This window comes from Carassius auratus, chromosome 5 (genome assembly GCF_003368295.1).
Source record: "Carassius auratus strain Wakin chromosome 5, ASM336829v1, whole genome shotgun sequence".
Lineage (NCBI taxonomy): Eukaryota > Metazoa > Chordata > Actinopteri > Cypriniformes > Cyprinidae > Carassius > Carassius auratus.
The window spans coordinates 16,610,277-16,634,760 of NC_039247.1; the positions used below are offsets into that span (position 1 = coordinate 16,610,277).

General features: G+C 36.7%; 1 protein-coding gene and 1 long non-coding RNA gene across 7 annotated transcripts; one reads left to right on the forward strand and one right to left on the reverse strand.

The window, feature by feature from the left end:
• The first annotated feature begins 1,517 nt into the window (after positions 1-1,517).
• Positions 1,518-6,045, forward strand: LOC113078649 (WD repeat-containing protein 54-like). Of its 5 annotated transcripts, none has more exons than XM_026250977.1 (11): positions 1,531-1,559; positions 1,667-1,737; positions 2,041-2,323; positions 2,486-2,548; positions 2,627-2,693; positions 2,839-2,895; positions 3,011-3,138; positions 3,294-3,394; positions 4,084-4,246; positions 4,753-4,827; positions 5,224-6,045. In XM_026250977.1, the coding sequence occupies exons 3-11, from the start codon at positions 2,099-2,101 to the stop codon at positions 5,353-5,355; spliced, it is 1,011 nt and encodes a 336-aa protein (XP_026106762.1). In that variant the 5' UTR covers positions 1,531-1,559; positions 1,667-1,737; positions 2,041-2,098; the 3' UTR covers positions 5,356-6,045. The 5 variants fall into 5 exon arrangements, with proteins under 5 accessions (XP_026106788.1, XP_026106782.1, XP_026106762.1 ...); XM_026250982.1 differs by having other exon boundaries at positions 1,543-1,559; positions 1,680-1,737; XM_026250992.1 differs by lacking the exon at positions 1,531-1,559 and adding an exon at positions 1,573-1,589 and having other exon boundaries at positions 1,680-1,737.
• Positions 6,046-7,793: 1,748 nt separating this feature from the next.
• Positions 7,794-23,018, reverse strand: LOC113078687 (uncharacterized). Of its 2 annotated transcripts, XR_003281594.1 has the most exons (4): positions 22,920-23,018; positions 22,691-22,730; positions 12,910-13,029; positions 7,794-8,635 (listed from the first exon to the last, which is right to left on the reverse strand). It is a non-coding gene; the product is annotated as an uncharacterized LOC113078687 (long non-coding RNA). The 2 variants fall into 2 exon arrangements; XR_003281595.1 differs by lacking the exons at positions 22,691-22,730; positions 22,920-23,018 and adding an exon at positions 21,571-22,007.
• Between the last annotated feature and the right edge of the window lie 1,466 nt (positions 23,019-24,484).

The window sequence follows — 24,484 nt, forward strand, 5'->3', positions numbered from 1 at the left end:
TAAAAGAAAAAAAAAAAAATTGATATTGTTGTCATGAAGACAGGAGCCTGGTTTTTTGGCGGCCTCCCTCTATATGTCACCTACAGCAGCAGCAGTGCGCCAAGCGCCGCGTGCGGGCACGCTTCTGGTGTGTAAAGACAGAAAACGCGAAGCAGCCACCACGTTTCTGTCACGCAGCAGAGACGCCACGCAGCCAGTGTGTCACCGGCCTTAAGTTACCCTCCTGCCATCCGCCTGTAGTGATCCCGCTTTCCAGAAAGCCACATTGCTACATTATTTCTCTCAACTGTGTTATTTTTACAAAGTAGGACAAAATGGTCACAGAAAAAAAAACAAATATTGTTTAATTAAATTATATAATGAATACAGACACAGACTGACTGTCTCAACACTAAACATCCCCCCCCCCCCCCCCCCCCAAAAAAAAATGTCTGACAGAATGCATTGAACTTACTTATATGGCATTTGATCCAGCTTTCTTCCCCTGGCACATACACACTTTTGCATGAAATTTTCCTGGACAGTCACTCGGCTCTTGTGTGTATGCCCTCCGTAACTAAAAAAAACTTTGACTAGTGTGTATTTTACCCTGCATTAAAACGCACCATCCAGTGAAATTAGCATTAGATTATCCATTGCTGTTACAGAAAGTGATAAAATGATAACTGTTGTCAGTCCCCGCTTCCTCTGCGCCAGTAGAGAGAGTTTTTAGTTGGGGTGGATTTATCATGAGACCACATCGTGCTCGGTTGGGTAGCAGGATGGTCTCCTCACTTATTTTTTTGAAAAGTAATTATGCCCATCTGTAATCTTCACAACATCTAAAGTGCACATAATCCAAGACATTGTAAAGATATTAGCAGTCATTAGTTAAGCTTCAAGGTTAAAAGTTATGTAAAAGCTGTTACAGTTGAACATTTACAGGTATAGTGGTACAGTAATGTTACTTGTACTAGAAGTGTTATGTAAAATTACAATATAGAGTCGTACAGTAATATTATGTGTACTAGAAAGGTTATATGGATGTGTATAGTGGTACAACGGTGTTATGTGAAAATGAGCACTTAATATTGACAAGTAACACTTCATAATACTAATAAAATTACCTTTACACCACATACTATGTGGCCCTTTTAACATTTATTGTTTCCACCAAACATTTGACATACTCTTGAAGATTTCTTTAGGTCTTGTCTCAGACCCAATCTCTCTGGTCTCGGTCTTGACTCGGACTCGACCCTTTCTGAACTCGGTCTTGACTCGGACTCGACCCTCTCTGGACTCGATCTGGACTCTGACTCGAATGAGCTGGTCTCGACTACAACACTGGTGGCTTCATTGTGAGATTTGTAGATTTTCTGTCTATATATATATAAAAAAATATTATTATTATTAATATTATTATTAGATAGAGATTTAGTGTTGCAGATGCGTAATTATTTTTGTAAAGTTTCAGACGTTTAGAACTTTGCGTCACTCCGTGCACCGCAGATAACTGTGACGTTCTACACACGTACACACGTCTGCTCCGTCACTATGGCTGCAAGAGACGCGAGATGGTGAGAGCTTGCTTGAATACAATTAAACAAGTAAATGCATAATACCTCTTATTTGACGTTCATTAGTCTAATAACAGAGACGGCGTATGTTATTTTCATATTTGGAGCCATTTGTTTCAGTATTTGCTCTGAAACGAGGAAGATTAACAGGAGAACGCATCAGCTGCCTTCATTCAGGGTTGGTAACGTTAGCTGCTTCGATTTATATAAGTTAAATGTATCACGCCCAGTTACACGGTAAATAATCAGTTTTTAGGTTAACTGAACGTCAGTGTTGTTACTGGAAAAGAAGCAGTATTTCATATTTTCATACTCTCGTATTGCTGTCGAGAGATCATCTGGAGTCTAGACATGCTGCTAAAATCCGATTTAATGCAGTGCAGTGCAACAGTTACTGAACAGCCTCTTCACTGTCTCAAGAAACTCTTCATAACTGTTCCTTTAGTTTGAACTGATTTACACGTCCTGCCTTGTCTTTCAGAAACAACATCCCTAGCTTATAAAGTAAACAAGCGGCGCTCTTCCAAAAAATTGAGAAGATGTACCACAAAGAGAAAAGCATTCAGTTAAAGAGCAGCGCGTCGGCGCTCTACAACAACCTGAGCGTCCTGCGCATCGCGCCGCGCTGTCTCACCTATTTCACGGTGGTGCACGCTAACGTGGTGAACATGGTCAGCGCCTCTTGGGACGGGCTGAACTATTCCCACCGACAGCTGCAGTCTAAAGAAGGCAACGTGGCCACCAGCTCCTCACTTATCATGCAGGTGAGACCACTGGTACCCTACCATTTGAGTGCTAATAAAGACTGATGATTATACTGGTTTAGTGCGGTTTTGCCTACAGTGTCTTGATGCCATTGTTTACACCATTTATTGCTTCACCTTAATCCTAATTAACTTCTTTTTATTCTTTCTTTTTGCTGACAGGCAGCCTGGTGTGTCCTGCCCTCAAGAGATCTTCTTGTTCTCACCTCTCAGAAGGGAATCCAGGTGGGTTGAGTGTTATGCCATGCTATTAAAATGGTTTATTTGCCCAGGAAACATGACTTGAACTTTTTTATTCATCAGATGTATGAATCGGATGGATCCATTATGGTCTATTGGCATGCACTGGACACACCAGAGACCCCGACTGGTCAGTGCACACTTCTGTGTCTGTAAATACAGTAAACGTGTTCATTCTTTTTCTTTCTTTATTTTCACATCCTTTAAAGAAACAGGTGTGAAACAGGTTGTGACCTCTGTGTACCTGTCTGACATTGTCTGTTGTAATTTTCCAGCGAAGGCAGTGTTTGCTCGAGGAATTGCAGCAGTGAGGGAAAAATATATTTGTGTAGGTGAGTGTCTTCATCTGTCAGCAGTAGCTACATAGGGACCTATTCTAATTCATTTACATATTTGCTTAGTATGTGTACTGAAAGTGCCCTTTTTAACTCCTCACACTTCCTTCAGGGGTCTCATCTGGCTCAGTGCTTGTGTTTGACGTTCCCAGTAAAGGCAGTAACATCACCCTGTCTGAGGTTTTGGAGGAACACAAAGAGGCAATCACAGACATGGCCTCGGAGTGCTCAGGCAATCTGGTATAAACTTGCAGTGACTTTCATGTCATTGCTATTATTGTTATTTCATAGGGCAAATGCTATTTGTAGGTTGTTGCTTTTTTTGTCATGTTTAGTTAAGTTTGTTTAAGTTACTGGTGGCTCAAGTGTTTTATTAAACTGTTTTCTTTTTTTAGGAGTGTATTGCTGATTTAGTTAGTGCTGATGACTCTGGCCTCCTCTGTGTGTGGAAATCAGGAGAAGATTTTCAACTGCTCAACAAGATTCCTGGTTTTGAGTATGTTAGGAATTAAAACTCACTATACAAGAGACAATGGGTTTCATTCATGAAACTTTGGCAAATATATTAGTATATTTTGCCAAATTTGCAAATAAAGTTGACCTTCCTGAAAAGTTTTCCCTGGATTCATGAACAATTCATAAACCTCAGAATTGAGATTTATTTTACATTGATTATTTATTTTACTCATTGATTATTTGTAAAAATCCCCGCCCATAGATTACAACAACGTGAATTGTGTACAGAATCCTGTAGGATCTTTCGGACTTCCTTCTCAGGTTTGGCTCCAATAAATTACATGAATGCAAATTAGTTATTGGCCAAATTCTTAACAAAAATGATACAGTATAATCATTAATGCTGGTGCTCAAAATAGTAGTGTTCTATGATAAAATCAAAAACACATTGTCTCATTTTTAAATTTATTATTTATTATACAGTACAATCTAATTGGATAACTAATTAATTGTGTTATTATATATTATTATTATGGTAAGTGTTATCAAAAGAACATAAAATGTACCTTTTCATTAATCAAAAAATTCACGTCAGAGTGACATTACAAAAAATTTCACAAAAACTCATGTGCATGTATTCATCTGCTTGTGTTTTTTGAAAGAGGCCCACTATACTTATAGCAATGCATCATTAATATAACATGTATATTATTATATATCTTTTCTCAGCACGTGTTGTTCTTCAGTAAAGCTCTGGAAGGGCACAGTCATTGCAGGCTATGGGACAGGACAGATTCGTCTGTATGAGGGGGTCACAGGTATACTGCATGCAGAGGTCAATGCCCATGCACGCTGGATCTACTCACTGGACATCGCCCCGTTCACCGGACTGGTGAGAGAAGAGCTATGTAAACAGTCTGTATGTTGCACAGCTAATGTATGCAACTTTACTATGTGCATGTTAAGTACCGTATATTTCGGACTATAAGTCGCACCTGAGTATAAGTCGCATCAGTTCAAAAATATGTCATGATGAGGAAAAAAACATATAAGTCACATTTATTTAGAACCAAGAACCAAAAGAAAACATTACCGTCTCCAGCCGCGAGAGGGCGCTCTATGTCTTCAGTGTAGACTACAGGAGAACTGAGCAGCATAGAGCGCCCTCTCGCAGCTGCATACGGTAATGTTTTCTTTTGGTTTCATTTCTATTGGTTTATTTCTCTCGGTTCATGTCAAATAAATTTTGATAAATAAGTCGAACCTGACTAATCAAAACAGATTTAAATACGTTTTTTTTTATCTGTTTTGATGAACACCAATAGGCTTAATTAATTGTATTATTAAAATGGTAAAATCTCATATAATGATCTTTTTTTCCTTTGTTCAATGGAAAAGCTGATCTCTGCAGCAGAAGACTCCTGGGTTAGAGTGTGGCATCTGAGCTTGACTCCAGAGACTAATAGTGTAGAGGTAAAACCACTCACAGACACAAACAGTACACTACCGTTCAAAAGTTTGGGGTCAGTAAGATTTTTTTTCATAATTTAATTATATTACACAGCAAAATGCATTAAACTGAACAAAAGTGACAGCAAATACATTAATACATCTCTAAAAAAACTATTCAAATAAAAGATTAATTGTAACAATATTTACAATACTACTGTTTTTACTTTGATCAAATCTTGGTGAGCATAAGAGACTTTCAGAAACATTAAAAATCTTACCGACCCCAAGCTTTTGATCGGTGGAGAACTTGCACTAGAACTGCATTAGTAGTTTCATTAAATGGACATTCAATGCAAAGCATTTTGTATGTTCAGCTGATTTCAAATGTTCTCCCGCATGTTTCTCTGTCCTTTCTAGATTGAGCACATGTACAATGAGTGTGTGACTGATACACAGATCTGCGGAGCCAAGTTCTGTGACGGGGATGGCTATGCATTTGCAGTAACTGGCTATGACTTGAGTGAGATCATCCGCTACACGCAAGCCTAGTCAGGAATACAGCATACACTTCTAAGACAGTCCTATTGGTCATACGTGGATCGCCTGCAGAAGGAAGGTCATGTCATGACAATATATTGGTGTGCAATCATGATAGGCAGTGTCACTACATACCTAAAAAGCCACATCTGAATACATGATTGGTAGGTGTGCTAAGTACAAAATACTCTTTTTGTGCTCTGAAATTAAGGTATAATTAACATAACAAAAAATAACATTGGTTAAACAGAACATGTTCAGTAGACCCAAGCATTAATATGATAAAATGTTACAATGGGTTCTGTTAGTGTTTTGCTTCTGACATAATTTGTTTAGTAACTGTATTTACTAAAGTGTTATTAAACAATTTTGTTACCTCATTGAACAATTTTTGATTCACAATTGAGTCAGATCACATGTAATCATATTTGTGGTTCAGAAAACAAAACATATAAAAAAAGTATTTATTCATTATGAATATTATGAATATTAAATAGTGCAGAGGCTATTTTTCCAAGCAGAATTATAATGTTCTTTGTATTTGTCTAGAAATAAATGCATTGTATGTAGATCATTATTTCAACTTGATGTTTAACCACATATTTTATATTTTGTGTTGTTGTCATATTTTCTGTTTCTTTGTAAACAATTGTCTGTGACAATTCAGCAACTAAAGAAGAGCTAAATAAATAAATAAAATAACTTGTTTACTGCGACTTTTATCGTAATTAGAAATGTGTACCAGTAGATGGCAATAGATCATACATCTGTAACTTTTGAGATCAGAATTAGCATATTTAATTCAAGCATTAATTGTATTCAACCACCTTGGTTCATATAAAACATCTATGAAACATTTCATAGAACATCATCAGAACATATCCAGCAATCATTTCTATTCAATATGTAAAAAAAATATCAAACATAAATTAGATATGCCCAAATTGGCCAAAATGACCAGGCTTTGTTTTCCTTCCGATGTGTTCTCTACACTCCTTATACAATATATGTACATGTATTTACATTGTTTTGACCGTTCTTCATAGAGCTCAACTTCACACATACCACGATTGGTCGATCATGTACAATGCCTGCACGCATGCTACTTTTCAGTAATTACCTTCAGCATGTATGAAAACCAAATCAAAACCCAGACATTTTAGGTCATTTCGAATTTCCTGCCAGGGCATATTTAGGAAAAAGAGGACATATGGTCACCCTAATGTTTTGTTGTCGTTGCATCTTTCATCTATGCAGGTTCCTGTTTTTATAGGTCAAAGCAGAGCACCACAGGAATGCAGATTATCACATCAAGCTGTTCTCTCAGTAACCCACTAAAATATCTGCAATGCTTGTTTGACTGTATCTCCCTCATAATATTTATATCATAATTCTGTTGTTCCCTCATATTATCCACACATGACCTCCCATTTCAGCTTGTTGTTGATAATGTCTCTTATGTAAGACTTTTAACTTTGTCCTATGGATGACACTGAGTGTGCCCCATATCTTATATGAAGAGAGGGTGAATATCGATGACACAGGGACAGATCTAATGGGTAGAGAGCAGACAGATGACCACCAGAGACGGAGGGAGTCCAGAGAGCGTCAATAAGACCTCCACTGGCTGTGCGTTTAATGGAATTATGCAACACTGCCATGCAGCACAGGAGCACAGTGAGCAATATGTGTTTAAGGTCAGTGTGTTTAGTGGGATCTGTGGAAAATAAAAACTATGGCTGGTCTACAGGCCATGTAAAATTCAATAGTGCTCTCCAGACACATCAGATCTGTGGCCTCTGGAGAGTCTCAGTGTTTGCAGTCAGCATGGCACGATGCAGTTTCAGAGGACACAAGATGCTGATTTCACTTAAGCAGAAGTTTAAAACGGGTCTCTTTGGATACATGTATATACACTGTTTGAAATTAAAATGTTAAAATGTATTTTAAGAATGTGAAAGTCAGGATGAAATTAAAATCCCCCCTATTTTCTATATGCATTAACTTTATTGTGAATGATTCACTCATGCATGTCAGTGCATCAAGGTACTATTATAGTTTTGTTTTTGCCATTTTTATTAGTCATTGTTTTTTTAATGTCTATAATTTGTATTATTTCAGTTATGTTTGTAGTTATTTTAAGTAAAGTTTTTTTTTAAATATTATTTCAGTAAATCTTTATTTAAATAACAGAAAGATTCTTAATGGTTTTAGTTTTAGTAAATAACCCTGATCCATGCATGTGTTTCGTTTCTTTTCTTTTCAATGTCATAGTTGGATTGTCCCATGAAAACAACACTTATTTCTGGTACCATATGCAGGATTTCTTCAATCATTCAGTCCTGCTAAACTCCACTCCTTTCTTACAATCAACAACCAATGGAAAAAATACAACAAGTCCCAGCCTACATTTGTCTTCATTCACTCAAATGTACATCACAATACAAAAGAAAAGGGTCTAATTAGCTATGGGAATTAAACATGCATTAGTTGTTTGTTTGTTCTGGCTTCCATACTTGTTATTATAAAAGCCAATAGAGACTATAACAGGCTCATTAGGCTGAATGGAATATGTTTTGAGGCAAGATTTTACATGTTCATTCATGTAAATGTGATGGGGAGAGGGTTTCGAGGACAGCACAGACGCAAATGACCACAATTATAAAACTCTGCAGATGCACATACATTTTTATTCATGAAGAAGAGATCGAACTGGCATTGAATTGTGCACAATAATGTGTCCATATAAAACATGAGTTTATTCACTTTCTATCCTGCCTATTTGTCATCATATTTTTAGCAATCACCAAACCCAGTGACCCTGCTTTGATGTTCAGCAAACAAAATCTGCCCGATGCATCCCATTAATGTGAATGATTAATTTGGAGATGTCTGGGTGCAACACGTGGCACTCGTTGCCCCTCTCAAGGCTTTCCAAAATCTATCGGCCTCAGCGTTGAGCCTGCTGGGAAAGCTTTGTCACACAGGGATTGACAAATAATTCCTCACCAGTCTGGAGCTGAGGAAAAAAACAGACGCAAAGAGGAAATTAGGGAAAAGTGTCTCCTGAAAACAGTTCATATAAATAGACTGGAATCAGCAGGAGGAGGAAGTGAGATCAGACACACAGACAGATACTGGATGAGAGAGATTGGCTGGAGACATGGAGGAAAAGAAAGCGGACTGAGAAAGAGGTTGACACCATGCTGATGATTCATCTGGTCATCTCGAGAGTGAGACGTGTGCACACTCCACCCGCTCCAACAGCTGCGCTTATCTCCTCCGCTGGGTGCTGTGAGAACAGGAAATGGAGAGTGAGCTGTTTTAAACATCGGTGTGTCCTACCCATGGGGCACTGCAACTCAACTCTGCCTCTTATTCTAACTTTCTATTCTATTGTTACAAACAAGACATGTGGCAATAAATAATTGATAATCTGAAAAAGATAACTATAATATTGTGACAAAAAACTCTCAAATCAGTTTCAATATAATCTCCTCATGAATTTGTCATTAACTGACTGTCACACTGAATGTCTTATAAAAAAAAACATTACAAAACTGTAAGTCGGGTGGTACCCTTTCAAAAGATACAAAGATATACCTTAGGTTTTGTATAACTTTTTTTCTTGAGGCTACTGTGGTGATGACTCCTTCTTGCTTTCCACTGGGACCCCAAAAAGTATTTGAACACTTTTGGAGGTTTAAGTCACACTTCATCCATTATATACATAATATCATGTTGCATTTGCTATTTAGCCATTGTTTAGTCAACAAGGTTGAGAACCACTGACTAAAGAGGAGGGTTATAAACTCAGTGGAGATCCCTGGAAAGATAAATAATAACCAAAAATAACCAAAGTAATAAAATAACCCTTAATGTGGCCTTTTATTATAATGAAACAGATATCTATAGTTAGTACTGTATCTGCGAAATCCAGGCAGACAGTGAATATTCCACATTTCCAATCCTCAGCATTCCCCTCTTCCCACTGTTGCTAATATTAATTGGCTGGCTTAAGAAACATCCAGGTTTTAGTGTTATACTGTTAAATAAACATGCAAGTTGTAATGAAATGGTAGCGTTGCCAGGCATTGAGAGGCCGTTGGAGTCGACTTTGATGGTCAGAACAGATTTCAAAATGGCAGAAGTTAGATCTATTTGTTTTCTGCTAGTACTTAGATTATAGAATCACCTAAAATACATTACTTGCATTAGTAGAAAAACCTTTAATCCTCTAAAAACAAGCTACACTGTCATGCATGCTAATATTCCAAATGTCTATATTTCTTCTGAACACCATAAAATAGCTCAGCTACAGACAAGCATGGAGCAGTACTCACTGGTTTATTGCAAAGCTGCATTAAATAGGTAATTGTGTATAAAGATCAAGTGTGTTTATTGTCATCAGTCTGGATTTGCACCTCAATTATCACACACGAATGTCCTGAGCCACGTGTAATCAAATGACACAGCAGGATAGGGCACAAGGGTGTGAGTTTGGCACAGAGGAGTGAGCAGCAGAGTGATCAGAGATCAACACGTTAGCGGGAGCATAGCACTACTTCTTTATATGTGTGAAGCGGGACTTAATCATGAAATTAACACACTGGCCCCAGAAAATGAGCGTGTAGTGTTTATAAAAGTGTCTCTCTCTAGAAACTAGATCTCTCTCAGTGTGTGTGTGTGTGTGTGTGTGTGTGTGTGTGTGAAAGAGAGTCAAAATATGGTCTATAGGTTATGTATGGACATGTATGTGTGTGTGTGCAATATCAGTTCAAATAGTTTCACAATAAAGGTTGGGAAATGAGAACGGGTTCTTATTCAGAACCGGTTGCATTTGAAAAAAGAAATACAGGTGTGGTGTATTTTACAATCAGGTCCAGCTGGATCTTCGGTATGCTACTTTGTATTTTCCAACCCAATCACATGAGAAAAGGTGACTATTTTTGTACAACGGATTTGTATGGAAACATACGATTAATACAAAAAAAGGTCCTCCCCTAAACTTAACTGTCAGTAAGCAGATCATACAAAAACCTAAGAATAAGATTGTAAGAATTCATGCAAATCAGTTTTCACGAATTGCCTGTTTTATTTTTGTTTTCATTTGTTTCTATCTATTACCTGTTTTCCTTTGTTTCCAGGTTATGTATGGACATGTATATGTGTGTGTACAATAACCGTTCAAATAGTTTCACAATATAGGTTGGGAAATGAGAACGGGTTCTTATTCAGAACCGGTTGCATTTGAAAAAAGAAATACACAAGTATAGTACTAGAAATACTGATACTAGTTTCCCACTCCTTGTTACTATGGTTTCTGATTAATGAGTCATCACCTGTTCATCATTTGAGTTCTATCTCCCTGTGTATTTAAGTTCCTTCTTTTCATTCATTTGGCATCTGTTTGTGTGTTGATATTCTGTTACATTGTCTTCTCGTATTTGGATCACTTGAGTTTATTTTTATTAACGGATGTTTTGTTTGTGGACATCTGTTTGAACTTTTTTCATCATCCTCCTCTGAACCTAATCATGATATCAATCACCAAAACAGAAAATAGTTGTAAAACGCCATAAATTGTTGTATTTTCAAACAATCATGGGCAATTTTCAAACACTTTTAAATCTTATTTGCTCTAACCTACTGGAGATCCAATTGCTCTCTTACTCTTTTCCATATTTGTTGACAAAATACAATGCCGAACAGACCTTATAGTCAGGGTAGTAGCATTATTAATGCTGTGGGGGTTAGAAGTACAATGGGTTCAATGGTGTGCACTTTTGTTTATTAACATACCAATTTTTAAGCTGATGAAATATCTTTCCACAAGGCTTTTTAGTTCAAGCAAAATGCAAAGTTTGTTTTCAGGCTTGAATCCAACACTCCACCCTTTGAACTTGCTTTAGTCAGATATTTAGTTATATAACTGTTTCATGATTATGTCAACTGATAATGTTTGCAGAGCAGCAAGGTCTTTCCAGGGAGTTCCTGGTAAGTTTTTCACAGAGTGTTCGGACCTGGTATCATATGTCAAGTTTTGAAGTCAATATGTTTTGATCTGTATCACATGGGAAACCTGTGATTACATGGTGCACTCAAACACACACACTTAAGATTTAGATCTAGAGCAGTTGCATGAATTCATCCATAACAGACTTCAATGCCATGATGTTGTAGACATTAGTTTTAGTTGACTCTGAATTTGTCCAAAATGCAGTGTTAGTATTTGTTTAATCGGGGAACAGGACTTTGACATTGCAATGTAAGCAACATTTTCTTGTCTCAGTAGTGTGTGCAAAGAGTTTCTTTTTATTATTATTATCAGTCTGCTTGTGCAAACATTCACTCGCTGGCTAAATATATAACAATGTAGTGCAATATTTGCCTCAAAGGATTTAGATTTAAAATTAGCCCATGTAGAAGCATATTAAAAACATTTAAAACAATAATTGCTCCAATGAACTGGCTGCAGGCCATAACAGAGACATATCAATTACATAATATAGAATTACCATGAGTAATCATGGGAGTACTGTTTTCTTATTTTCTTCTGAGTGTGTACGTGTGTATGTGTGTGTTTGCATGCTCCAGCTGTGCTGTCACTCAAGGAAACCCACTACACTCTTGACACACTGGCCTTTGCCCTCTGAAAGGAACTAAATTTGCTGTGCTGAGCAGAAATTTTACCTAGTCATAAATACAAGCAAACTCAAACGCAAACCTGACCCCAATCCTCTCAGCCCAACTATAACCCAAAAGACCCAAGATTTGTACTACAGTCTGTTTTCCCATCCAAATTACTACACAAAACATGATACACATGAAGTCAGATTTTTACTTTAGCATATTAACAGTCAGTGTTCTCTATTCCAGACACCACAGTCACAAGATCCTAGAGGCCGTGACATCGGCATGCCCTGGAAATAGAACACCCATACAGGGAACTGACCTATTGGTTAGCCACTCCCCTTGAATGCAGATGAGCCAATGGCAGTTGAGTATCAGTTGCACAGGGACCGAAACTCGGACATCTTTAGGTTTCAGCGCCATAGAGAAACATTGGAAGATCTGAACCCCTTATCGGTTTGATGGGGTTTATGCTACAAAAATGGTAAAATGACATGCCTGTGGTACTTGTAACTCTGATGCCTGAGAAGATGGTGCCACTTCTGTGGAAGACTAGTGCATGATTGTTCATCTTTGGTAGCAGCAGCCTCTCCATATTAAACCGGTTAAATGTAAATTAGTTTAACCTTACCCTGCAGTACATGAACGGTGTTGATCCTGGATGTTGTCATCTGCGATCATGACAACAGTAACATGAGCTTTCACCCACTTGCATTGTGATCTGTAAAGCCTCGCTTCCTAATTAATCTTTGTACCCACCATATTTATTTTAAAATCTTTCAAGTCCCACTTGAACACTCCTCTATGAGAGGTGGTTCTTCTTTGTCCAAAATTTAACAAGGTTTTCACGCTGCAATCTGTCATTGTAAGATGGTTATCAACTCTTTTTGTTTGTTCAATTTAGCAACAGTAATTAAGGGGGGTGGAGCCTACCAATAGGTCAATTCACCTCTTGAACAGGTTTATATAGGAGACTGGGTTGATGGACCGTGTGGGCTCCAGATGGGCACTCTGGCCTGGACAGCGTGATCAGAGGTGAACCAATGCTGACATCTAAATAGAGCAGAAAGACAAATATTACAGTCTGTTCATTTAGTCTTTCCAGACAGTTATGAGGATAGACAGTAAATGAAAATGGTCAAATGAAGTGCAAACATCTCAGGTTTGCCTTTGATAAGAAGAAGTGCAGAAGGTGGTCTTTAATAGTAGACCGTTACTCTGAGTTATGCTGCAGTAGATTCTACCAGTGATTAGTGAATAGTCATCAGACATTTTGCTCAGACTTCATTTGAAAATACAATGCTTTGCTTTTGCTTAAATGTAATAATTATAAGTATAATAAAACAGTTAGTTCTGGTCCTCAGCTTTGACTGAAAATGGGTGCTTATATTTAGTCATTTTCACTGTTTAGTATTCGAGAAGTAGTACAGTTCTATATAGAGTAAAAATGCATAAATCTGTACATAAATCAATATACTGCTCCAGATTCTTTCACATGATTTATTGCTAGGTCTTGCAACATTTATTTTTGTTTTTTGTTTTCATGTCAGATGTATATGTAAGCATGTATGTTTGTATGTATCAGGAGCACCTTAAAAAAAAAAGACAACAAATTCCTCATGCATTTGCGCACACCTGGCAAATAACGCTGATTCTGATTCTGAGTAGTATTCGAGGATAAGCGTATCCCATCATGCACTATAATCAGAAACTCACATGATTAAAAATCGGTAGCTAATACTTGATCCAAATAAAGGGAATATGAACACTTTAGCCACATACAGGAAATGTGTCATGCAAGCAGACAAGGGGTCAAATGCAAAGACCGTAAGTGCGGGTTTATGGACAGGCCTGCTGTTTTGCTTGGAGATGCAAAATAGTTGATTCTGCTTGAGCTTAGTTTGGAAATGAAAGTGTCAACAAAGGAAGACTCTAATGACATGTCATTTATTACTACTTTCACTGACACCCAGAGCAGTGGGCAGCCATTTATGCCACAGCACCCAGGAAACAGTTGAGGGTTCAGTTCCTTGCTCAAGGTCACTTCAGTCGTGGTATTGCCAGCCTGAGACGTAAACCCATAACCTTAGGGTTAGGAGTCAAACTCTCTAACCACTAGGCCATGACTTCCCCAGTTAAGGAACTTTTTGTTATAGTTCCTGTCATGTCTTTCCCTTGCCCTTACGTAATGCACATTTATAACAATATTTGTCACATCGGCATTTTTAATTCAGCCGCTTGTGAAATGACTGCAGTCAACGTTTCACTTCTTAGAAATTGTTTCTTTTGTTATAGAAGCAAATGGGAATCATGTAGGCTTCTTCTACAGATGTTTACAGTGCTAAAGTTTACTTCCGCATCATACCTGCAAATGTGAATGTGGTTCATGCAGGCCAACAGTCTGGAATATGATATTGCTTACATGGCAACATACTGTTTTATATTTAAACTCATCTTACCAAGCATTGTACACCTGAGTGGATGCATTCATAATCCGTGAGAAGCAATTTGAGGAAATTCTCACAGAAATGTAGCTGAAGGTTTTTCGCCTGAGGTATATTAATAAAATGCTGACCCAGCATTTTATTCCACTGACCCTCAAATTTCAGAAGAAGACTCTCACCTGTCATGGAGGTTAGGAAATAAACGTGCAATGTTAATGATCTTGAGTGGGCATGATAGGTAGATGTTGGGGCAGTGTTAGCTGTACTTGTTCCTGTTTCCATGGCGACCCAAAAGTGCTGCTAGGAGTGTGGCATGTGCCAAAGCCTACTGCTTATCTCTCGTTCGCTAAGTTTCTATTCATAGCTCAGTGGAGAGCCAAGCTGAGGATGGGCATGTGGCAGGTACAGTTGGGCTATGCAGCCCAGCCCAGATCAGACCGTCTCATGCTGATCTTATAGAAACGCGGGTAGAGCGTGAGGGGGGCTGGCTGAGCGCAGGTGTGTGGATGGGCTTCCTGCAAAACCTCAATTCTCAGTAGCTCAGTTCAACTCTAAGTAACACCTGCTATCCAACTGTGATGGGCTTTAGTGACACAGTTTTCCCCAGATAAAATCTATTAAGGCCATTTTAAATTAAGAATGTTTATTTTAGAAGTGAACAAACAGATTTACTTCATTTTGACTTTTTGATTTTCATTTTGATTTCATCTTGTTTTTGAAGAAAGGTTTCTGGCCACCTTTTCAATTCAATCCATATGTACCTCAACATTTATTGCAATTTGAATTTGTTTATTTTGTCTCGTCAATGAATTGTTCAAATTCAAATTTGTAACACATATATACACAAACACATGCACACACACACAACCATAAATAATATGATTTGTACAGTGAAATGCTTTTTCGACTCTCTGGACATAGAAATACAACAGAAATAAAATCTTAACATTTTATAGTCGGACTATAAATTCTATAAATTATCATAACTCTTTATTAAAATGTTTATAATTTTTCTCATGAAATGTACAAACTTATTTCTAATTATTTGTTAGCTCTTTTATCCTTACTTAAAAAAGCTTCCATGTGTTTACAACTCAAAGATATTGCCTCGTAGAGTGAGAAGAGCTCAACTAGTCTGCCACTGGACAATTTTTTATTTGGGCAGATGGGTTGAGACTGGGGACAGAATCTATGTAAATAACAGCTTTTGTGGGTGATTGTTCAAGCTCAGTTGGCACCTCTGTAATGGGCTTTTGTAAAGTGGATCAGTGAAGAGAATGGCACGGCTCTATACCACAGAAAACAAGCCATTGTGGGCTCTGTCTGTTCAGTGCCAGGGACATGGAGAGTTAGTTGCTGAGAGAAATTGATCTGGCCAGGCATAACCTCTAGTCTTTCATGTGTCTATGGCTTTGGCCATCATTGGCTCAGTTAGAATCAGTCTACACAAGGTCTTTCCAACCCAATGATCAGCACTTTACCCCCCCGGGGAGGCATGGACTGCACTGAAGCCACCTTTATTCCCCATTGTGCCCACGGGTACATAGTATACATCAATAGTTTCGGGTAGAAGCCTGAGCAAAAAAACTACTGGGAAAGACACTTTGGAATAAGGGAATAAGCAACAGCTTGTTGTTGTATTGTAGGCTGGTAGGCTGCCTATACACAGAAAAGACTCAATACAAACTATTTTACAAGTTGCAAAAAGTGCACTCATGTATTTAGAATGATGAGTACATTGTTCGTTTTTCCATAATTGTTTATGAAATATATGTAATACTTTACATTAAGGTTCCCTTTGTAAAGGGTTAACAAAGGTGTTCATAAATGACTAATAACTTACTTACAAATGCATTATAAATAATTGATAAGCAGTTCTAAATGCATAAAAAGGGTTGTTTTAATGCAATACCTCACAAATAGTGAGCCATTTTTAACTCACATGTTATAAATGCGTAATTCATATATTTATTCATACTTAAATTACTCAAAAATTGACTAGCAGCAAAAACATTATTATAGAATCACTGAAGGGTGTTGTATTTATGGTTTTCACCTTTATATCTCATGACTTATGATTTTCAGCTACTTCAGATATTTATTTTTTCTCTAATATAATTTAATCTTGGTAAACAAAATATATCAGGTTTGGTACACTGCTGTATTTACACCAAAATCTAGATTTAGAAATACCAAAAGTGTCACTTGATTGTGTGGAACGTATGAATCAGGTACAATACTCAATTATTTCTAGATGATAAGATGAAAACAGATTTTGCAAATGCTTCGGGGACACTTCATATGTTAACTTAGAGGGACGAGTCTGGACACATCCTCCTGGCCTACTTCAGACGGCAGTTTGTGGAACAGAGTGGCAAGCATGAGGGAGCTTTTTTCTTGGAGCAGATCCCAGGATGTCTGAAAACTCTGGTGAAAACGCCAGTTGCCACAAGGTTAAATAAACTGGGTCATTTAGTTTGGACACAGACTGGTATTTTAAATAACCCCACCTGAAAATACCTCTTAGTCTATATACAGTACGTTCATTCTGACTTCGTTCACAGCAAGCATAAAGCAGCGGGTCAAAATATCCTGAACTTCAAATTTGGAAAATTACACTGATACATTTATTTATTACATAAATACATTATAAATACCTCTTCAACTAGAAAAGTCATCAGCACAAATCCTCAGCAAAGACCACGAGAATCATGCAAGCCCTAGTCTCAAACTTAACACACCATGTTGGTTCATCTGGCCGAGGAGAACTGACCCCCCGACTAAACGTGGTTTCTCCCAAGGATTTTCTCTATTTCTGTCATGCGATGGAGTTTGGGTTCCTTGCCACTGTTGCCTTTTGACTTGCTTAGTTGAGGACACTTAATATTTGACATTATTGTTGACACTATTGAATGTAAATGAACTGAGCTGCATGTTGGCGTCACTAAAATAATGAAAAATTATTTTCCTTTTTAACACTGTAAAGCTGCTTTGGCATAAATAAATAAAGGTGACTTGACTGACTTGAGTCTGTGTTACCAAAATATATAAAGTTTCAAGTTTGTTATATAGCACATTTAAAAACAGCAAGCAAGGCTGATCAAAGTGCTGAACAAACACAAACACAGAACACAGAGCAACCCACAGATTCATATCATAAACTCACAAAGAACTGGAAGCCAAAGAGAAGAAATAGGTTTTTAGAGATGATTTAAAAACAGTTAAAGACTGTGCTGATCTGATATAGTCTGGAAGTGTATTCTTTACACTTGCTTTAACCATGATCTGGGGACAGAGAGAGGTCTTTGGTCACCAGACCTAAGATTTCGTGAAGGGGTTGTATGGATAAAGTTGATCAGATATATAGCTTGGGGCCAGATTATTTATAGAAATGAAGAATTATTTCTAATTCTAACATGTTTATTAAAAACATGAAGAAGAATTTTAAACTCAGTTCTAAGAAGCACTGGTAACCAATGCAATGATTTCAATATTGGAATAATGTGGTCAAATTTATTCGGTCCTTTGAGGAATTTAGCAGCAGCGTTTTGTACTACGTAATTGGAGACGAGCTATGGATGATTAGAAATGCTGAGGTAAAGGGAGTTGCAGTAGTCCAAGCGAGAAGTAATGAGTGCATGGATAGCAATCTCTAAAGTTTTCTCAGAGAGAAAAGATTTAATTTTGGAGAGAAGACGTAGCTGAAAAAAAAAAACAAGAACTAATAACCACATTTATTGTTAAGCAAATTTGAGACTCTGCTCCGAGAAGTTCTTGATGCAGGAAGTAGTAAATGGAGCAAGGTAGTCCAGATCAATATTTTGTTCCCTGAATTTTTACTGGGGCCAAAAACTATAACCTCGGTTTTGATTTATTCAAAAAGGAAAAATGAAAAATTAAGAGAACCAAGTTTTGACTTCATCAAGGCATGCAAAGAGAGAATCCAAGAGCAACATGTTTATTTAGTTTTAGCGGTAAATAAATTTGGGTATCATCTGCATAGCAGTGAAATGATACACCATGCTTTCTGAAAATAGAGTCCAAAGACATGAAAAGAAAAAAGAATGGGTGCAATAGAGCTCTCCACAGGAAAGTTTAGCAGGCGATCAAGAAAAATTACTCAGTCTAACAGAGAAACAGCTATTTGTTAATTATGATTTGAACCAACTAAGAATAGTTCCCTGGATAACTTTCATTAAAAAAAAATGGTTGCACTTTATTTTACAGTCCGTGTACTAACATGTACTTATAGTGTACTTAGATAGTGTATTTATCTAAGAAAGTTCTGGTAATACAAGGTAACTTCATGGGGTAGGGTTAGGTTTAGGGGTAGGTTCAGGGTTAGTACCTCGTTATTACATAGTTATTGTAATTACTATAATAAGTACATAGTATACTGTACATGAGGAACAGGACTGTAAAATAAAGTGCTACCAAAAAAATGAGGTGACAATTAAAAATAGTGTATATTTTATAAAAGAAATCGTAGTTCAGTGTTGTACAGAAAATATTGAGAACTAATAAAACCAAGATATTACGTTTTTAGGAAACTTGAACAGTTTTGAGTCTTGAACTGAAGAACTGATTAAACTAAAATAATAATAAATAATAAAATACATAAATAATAATAATAATAATAATAATAATAATAATAATAAAGTAAATTATTATAGCTATGTGCTTATTTTAAGCTCAGTTTTGCAGTTTTATTTTGGTGGTGATTGTTAGTTCCCAGCATGCTTTGCATATGGCTGGATATGGAGAGTAAATATTGAAATTAAGTGTTACTTTATGTGTTTTTGAGTAAAAGGAAATATCTATTAATGTTTAATGTTCAGTTATGTTTGACATTTGAAAGAGTTTCTGTTACATTGAAGTTTCTATTGTTACCATTGTCCAGAAGAGTGGAGCTTATGGTTATGGATAACTGCATGTACTACCACTATGAGGCAAATGCTTTGTTTAATCAGCTGTAAAGTCTTTTATTGTACAAAAGAACTCAAAGTTGTATACAAACTGGCCTTACTCAAAATAAACTTCTGAGAATCAATTTTAAATAAATGAACACATTTCACTAATATTATTAAAGTCATTGTGTCATAGATTAAATAATTTAGTAGATTTTACATGATTTATTCAGGTAGATTCCATTAAATAAATTAAGCCTTAAAAACTACTCAAAATATTATGTTGTTCATTTTTAAAGTAAAGAGCTCATACCATTTCTTTAAATCCAATTTTGCAATTCACAAATATCTGTCCAAACTAATAATAAATGGGTATTAAACTTGGATCGCCTGACATGTATTTTGCCACACTGTTCACTTGTCATTCAGCCTAAAAACTCAACAGACGATACTTAAGAACAAGACGGAATATCAGGTAAATTCTCAGAAAGTTCTAAGTTCAACGAACAGTAAACAGCATCACCTAATGATCATTTGTTATGGAACAGTGTTCTGTTTTGCAAACAGAAGGAAAAATCTTGCTTTGTCAGTGTGATGACATACAATATATATTTCATATATTTATTTATGTATAACAAATCTTTTAGTACACATTTTTGGATTGAATTGATTTAAAAAAAATGATTTAAATGTTTTATTTATTTATTTTTAATTTATATTGTTGTTCATTCAGGCCAGTTTAACATTTTAATATTGACAGGAAAATATTTTCCCAAGAGTGTTTATTTAAGTTTAAGTTTTGCTTCAGAATGGATCAGTCTCAAATCACATGTGGGATTCTTTTCTCTGAAATTTGCTGAAATGTTCTAGAACAACAAACCCTGCTGAATGTGCCCCAGGTGCATTTGAAATGAGATGGAGCTGCATGCATGTCACTGATGTAGGCCATATGTGAAGCGCTCTGACGGGTCCAGCAGAGGTGAACCAACTGCACAGTTGAAGCTCGTTTAACATGCTCACCGGTGAGTGTGTCCCCTGTGGGTATGTCAGTACTTGTTTAGTAAAATGCTAAACTTTGTGTGAAAGATAACAAAGTGACAGCTACTCATAAATATCCCTGTCAGTATATTCAAAAGCAGGTAGTGATCTCTGTTTTCTGTAGAAAATGTGATTTGTTGCAAAACATTTGTATAATAGAACATGCCTCTCCTTTGCTGAATGATAGGAGACACTGTGACTAGTCAGCAGACTGAATTGGGAAGTGTTGCAAGCTACTGAAATGCCACGGTCTCCGCAGTCTGGCCCCAGGAAATTTATCTCGAATTTTAATTACTTATACTCCAAATCAAAGTCTTCGCTCTTCTCAGCAGGGTCTGTTGGTTGTCCCTCAAACAAGGTTACTTTCCATGAGTGACAGAGCTTTTTCTGTATATGCTTCCAGGTTGTGGAACCTACTTCCAGCTGAAATTTGGGAAGCACAGTCACTAGCCATTTTCAAAACCATTTATTTTTTTATTTTTTTAAGCAAGCATATTGTTGATTGTGATAATCATTGCTGTTTCTGTTTATTTTATCTTCCTGGGCTCTTTTGTTTATACTGTATTCCTGTTGCAATATTACATGAAGCTATACTCTTAAAGCTAAGTGCTTTGAGAAGCTTCTTAAAAGGTGCTCTAGAAAATAATTCTTTATTAATTTCTTTATATCATTATTATTATTATTATTATTATTATTATTATTATTATTATTACTTTATGTGTATTACGTTAAGTTAAACCATCACTATTCAAAAATAAAACCCACAAGTAAAATAAATAAACTTAGAGTAACAATTAAAATAGAGTAAAATTACAAATATTTTGTAATATTTAGTTTATCCTCATTTTCATATTTTCATAACAACAGTTATATTTAGATTTAAAATATTTACATTCCTTTAATTTATTTTGTTCTGGCACTGTAAACTGTCATCATGTATTCCTTGAGAGAAAGTCACTAATGGAAATAAATTAACTGCAGTGTTTACCTTATGTGTTATTAATAGAATTTAGGCCTACTTAATCACAGATATTGTGAACCCACATTAGCTCATAGCTAAATTTCTACATTAAATATAATAAATATATTTCGTCTATGTTTAGAACACACTATTGGCCATGTTAGCAAACACAACGGCTTGCACACTCGTCCCACTCCATCATTTGCGCAATTTCAACCTTTGAGCTAAATTTCAGCGTTCTTACCCAACACGCGCCGTGGACTGTCCGCGCGAGCTGGAGACAGAATCGTTCGCGCTCCACTTTATGAATGGATGGGAGTGTCGCTGTAGTGTCAGCGTCAGTGTCGTCACGCTGTTAATAGGCACTGGCGTTCGTCATTGGACTTGACAGGACAGTAAGTAGACAGCATACGACAGCAGCCAGAGCGACACAGAGTCGGGTATTAGGAGCAAAAGGCGTCTCGAGGCGACACGGTGAGCACGCGACAGTGACAGACAGCGGCAGCTCACATGTTAAAGGGGAGGATGGGTTAGGGGAGACAAAGGAATCGCAAGCGTGTAGTTTTTTGGCCATCCATAGACAACTTGGGCACATTTGTGGACTGCATAATAAAAAAGTTAACACTCCCTGTTATCGCGCTGATGGTCTCACATGATTCACAGCGACTTTTTGATTCGCGCGATTCATTTTACTCCCAAACCAGCTGTGCCCTGCTTTGTTTGGTCGTTCTTGGGGGTCTGTGGTAAACGTTGCTATATCTGGACATCCCGAACTGCATTCCTTCATGGTTGTGGCAAAGCAGAGAGATAATTGTACCAATCTCTTTTCAAAGGCGTGACAGAAGCAAAAGGGCGAGACAGAAAACTTGCATCAGCACCACACGAGCACACTTCGTCTGGTCTGTTTGGTTTGGAGGAGACTCTGAACCGAAGCCCGTCTTAAAGGATCTCAGAACTGTTGTTCTGCATCTGCTGTCCCTCCTAAGAGTTTTGGGCTGTCCCAGCTCAATTGCTAACATGTTTTTTATTTTATCTTTATGGAAGAAGAACACAAAACCGTAAACTTTAGTAAGTAGAAGGGCAGTGAACACTTTACTCACGCGCGTAATCCGGAAGATTCACAAGGCGAAATCACATCAAAGGTACGTCAAAAAAAAAAAAAAAACTTTGTTTTAAATATTGTGCAATGTTTTGTTGTCTGTATTTAGTATATGTTTTACTGTTTTAGTGTTCGAGAAAGAACTGTGAAGATTGAAAGCTCTCATTAGTTCGCCGTGAAACATTGCTACATAATAAAACAGAATAAATCATTCATTTTAATTGTTGCCTTAAATTTTGGTGCCAGTGACAACTTGATAACCTACTGTGCATCGCACTTTTTCAACCCCTCTCAGTCGTTCTTCACTGAAATGAAATAGATAGAAAACACAAAAATGAATAGAAATTAAGTTAATCAGTAATGATTAATGCCAAACATTGTAACATTCTTCAAAAAAAAAAAAAAAAATGTAGGTAATTTCTTTGCTTTGGCTTACTGTCCATTAGGAGGACTGTTAATCTGTTGTCATGCTCTGGCTGTGTCTTAAAACCTACCCAAATGCCTTTGTAGACAACATTCACTAGGTGCATTCTTGTTAAAAATATTCCAGGTGCACGATGCCCACAAATGCTGTCTATATAGGCAGCTCAGTATGTTTTGAGATACAGCCGGTTTTGAAAACACACACAACAAATATATGTGTGTCACTGGTGTAAATTACATGGGTTCAGGATTCCATTACACCCAGGATGTTCAACCAGGGATCTCTAAAAATGCTCACAGGGGTTAGTGGGTCATGACATGACAGCCCAACTATATTACATTTTTTACTTTCCAACAATCTGTTAAATGTTATACTGTAGATAATGTTTTTAATCATTGCAAAAGAAAATGTAGTTTTGTTAATACTATGAATCCAGGGGTTAGGTAAGTGTCTGGCTGAAAGATCCTGGCACTGCTAAGAAACTCCTGCGCTTCAACAACACGTAATGCAAGTTTACAGTTAGAGTAATCTCAGTCTTTCCATTTATAATTGATGTGCATGGCACTTTATAATGAATTCATATTTCTCCAAGTAAGTTTTGAGGAATTCGCACAGCTGATTAAACACTGATTGTCTGGTCATAATCCACACCACACCCTGCTGTATTGTATTAAAAATGAATCAGAGTATTCTAAAGCAAGACTAAATACATGATAAACAATAGTTTTTGTGTGCGAAACACCCATCAACTGAATTTACATTTCAATAATAAGACCTGTTACAGAAGGACGTTCTGTGTTATTTCACTATGATTTGTGGATTAATCAATAACTTTTTATGCTATGATAAATGTCCATGAATTAATGAAACTTGCCATGAAAAATGTTTAGACTTAGATTCATATCTATAGGTTTGAGGCTGATTGTGTACATAATAGTAAATACATAATTACATTTCTGCATTAAGTAGACACTTTTATCCAAAGCGACCTTGCACTGCTAATGTAATGCTCTACCACTTGAGCCACAGGAACGTTACTAGCAGTCAAAGACAGTTAAGGAACACAGTTGCATGATTTTCCATTCATTTGTTATTTTAGATTTTTTTTAGATTAGATTCAACTTTATTGTCATTATGCAGAGTACAAGTACAGAGCTAATTAAATGCAGTTAGCATCTAACCAGAAGCAGAGAGTGCAATAATAAAGTGTTTTATATACATATACGTGCAGAGTAAGTTAATCTATGATTTACAGAATGTACAGTGGGGTTGCTATGTACAGTATTAAGCAGAGTATGTACAGAATATAAATAGGAATGCAGTGTAGAGATTATATGTACATTATGAACAGCAGCAATTTAAGAACAGTGGTAATAAATACATACATTTTTAATAATAAACTATAAATAAACTGTTAAACTATGCAAAGTAATCAGTAGTGCAATAATATTTTTATAGAAACAGTTTACTGTGCTATGTATAGTAACAACGTTAGATAGTTTACAGTGTGATAGCTTGAACAATGTGTAGTCTGTGCAAAATATGAGTAGTGCAAATACATGTATGTAAAGTACTGTGACCAGAGCAGAAAGAAAGCAGGTGCAGGTTAGATTGGTTGTGTGGAGTTCAGAAGTG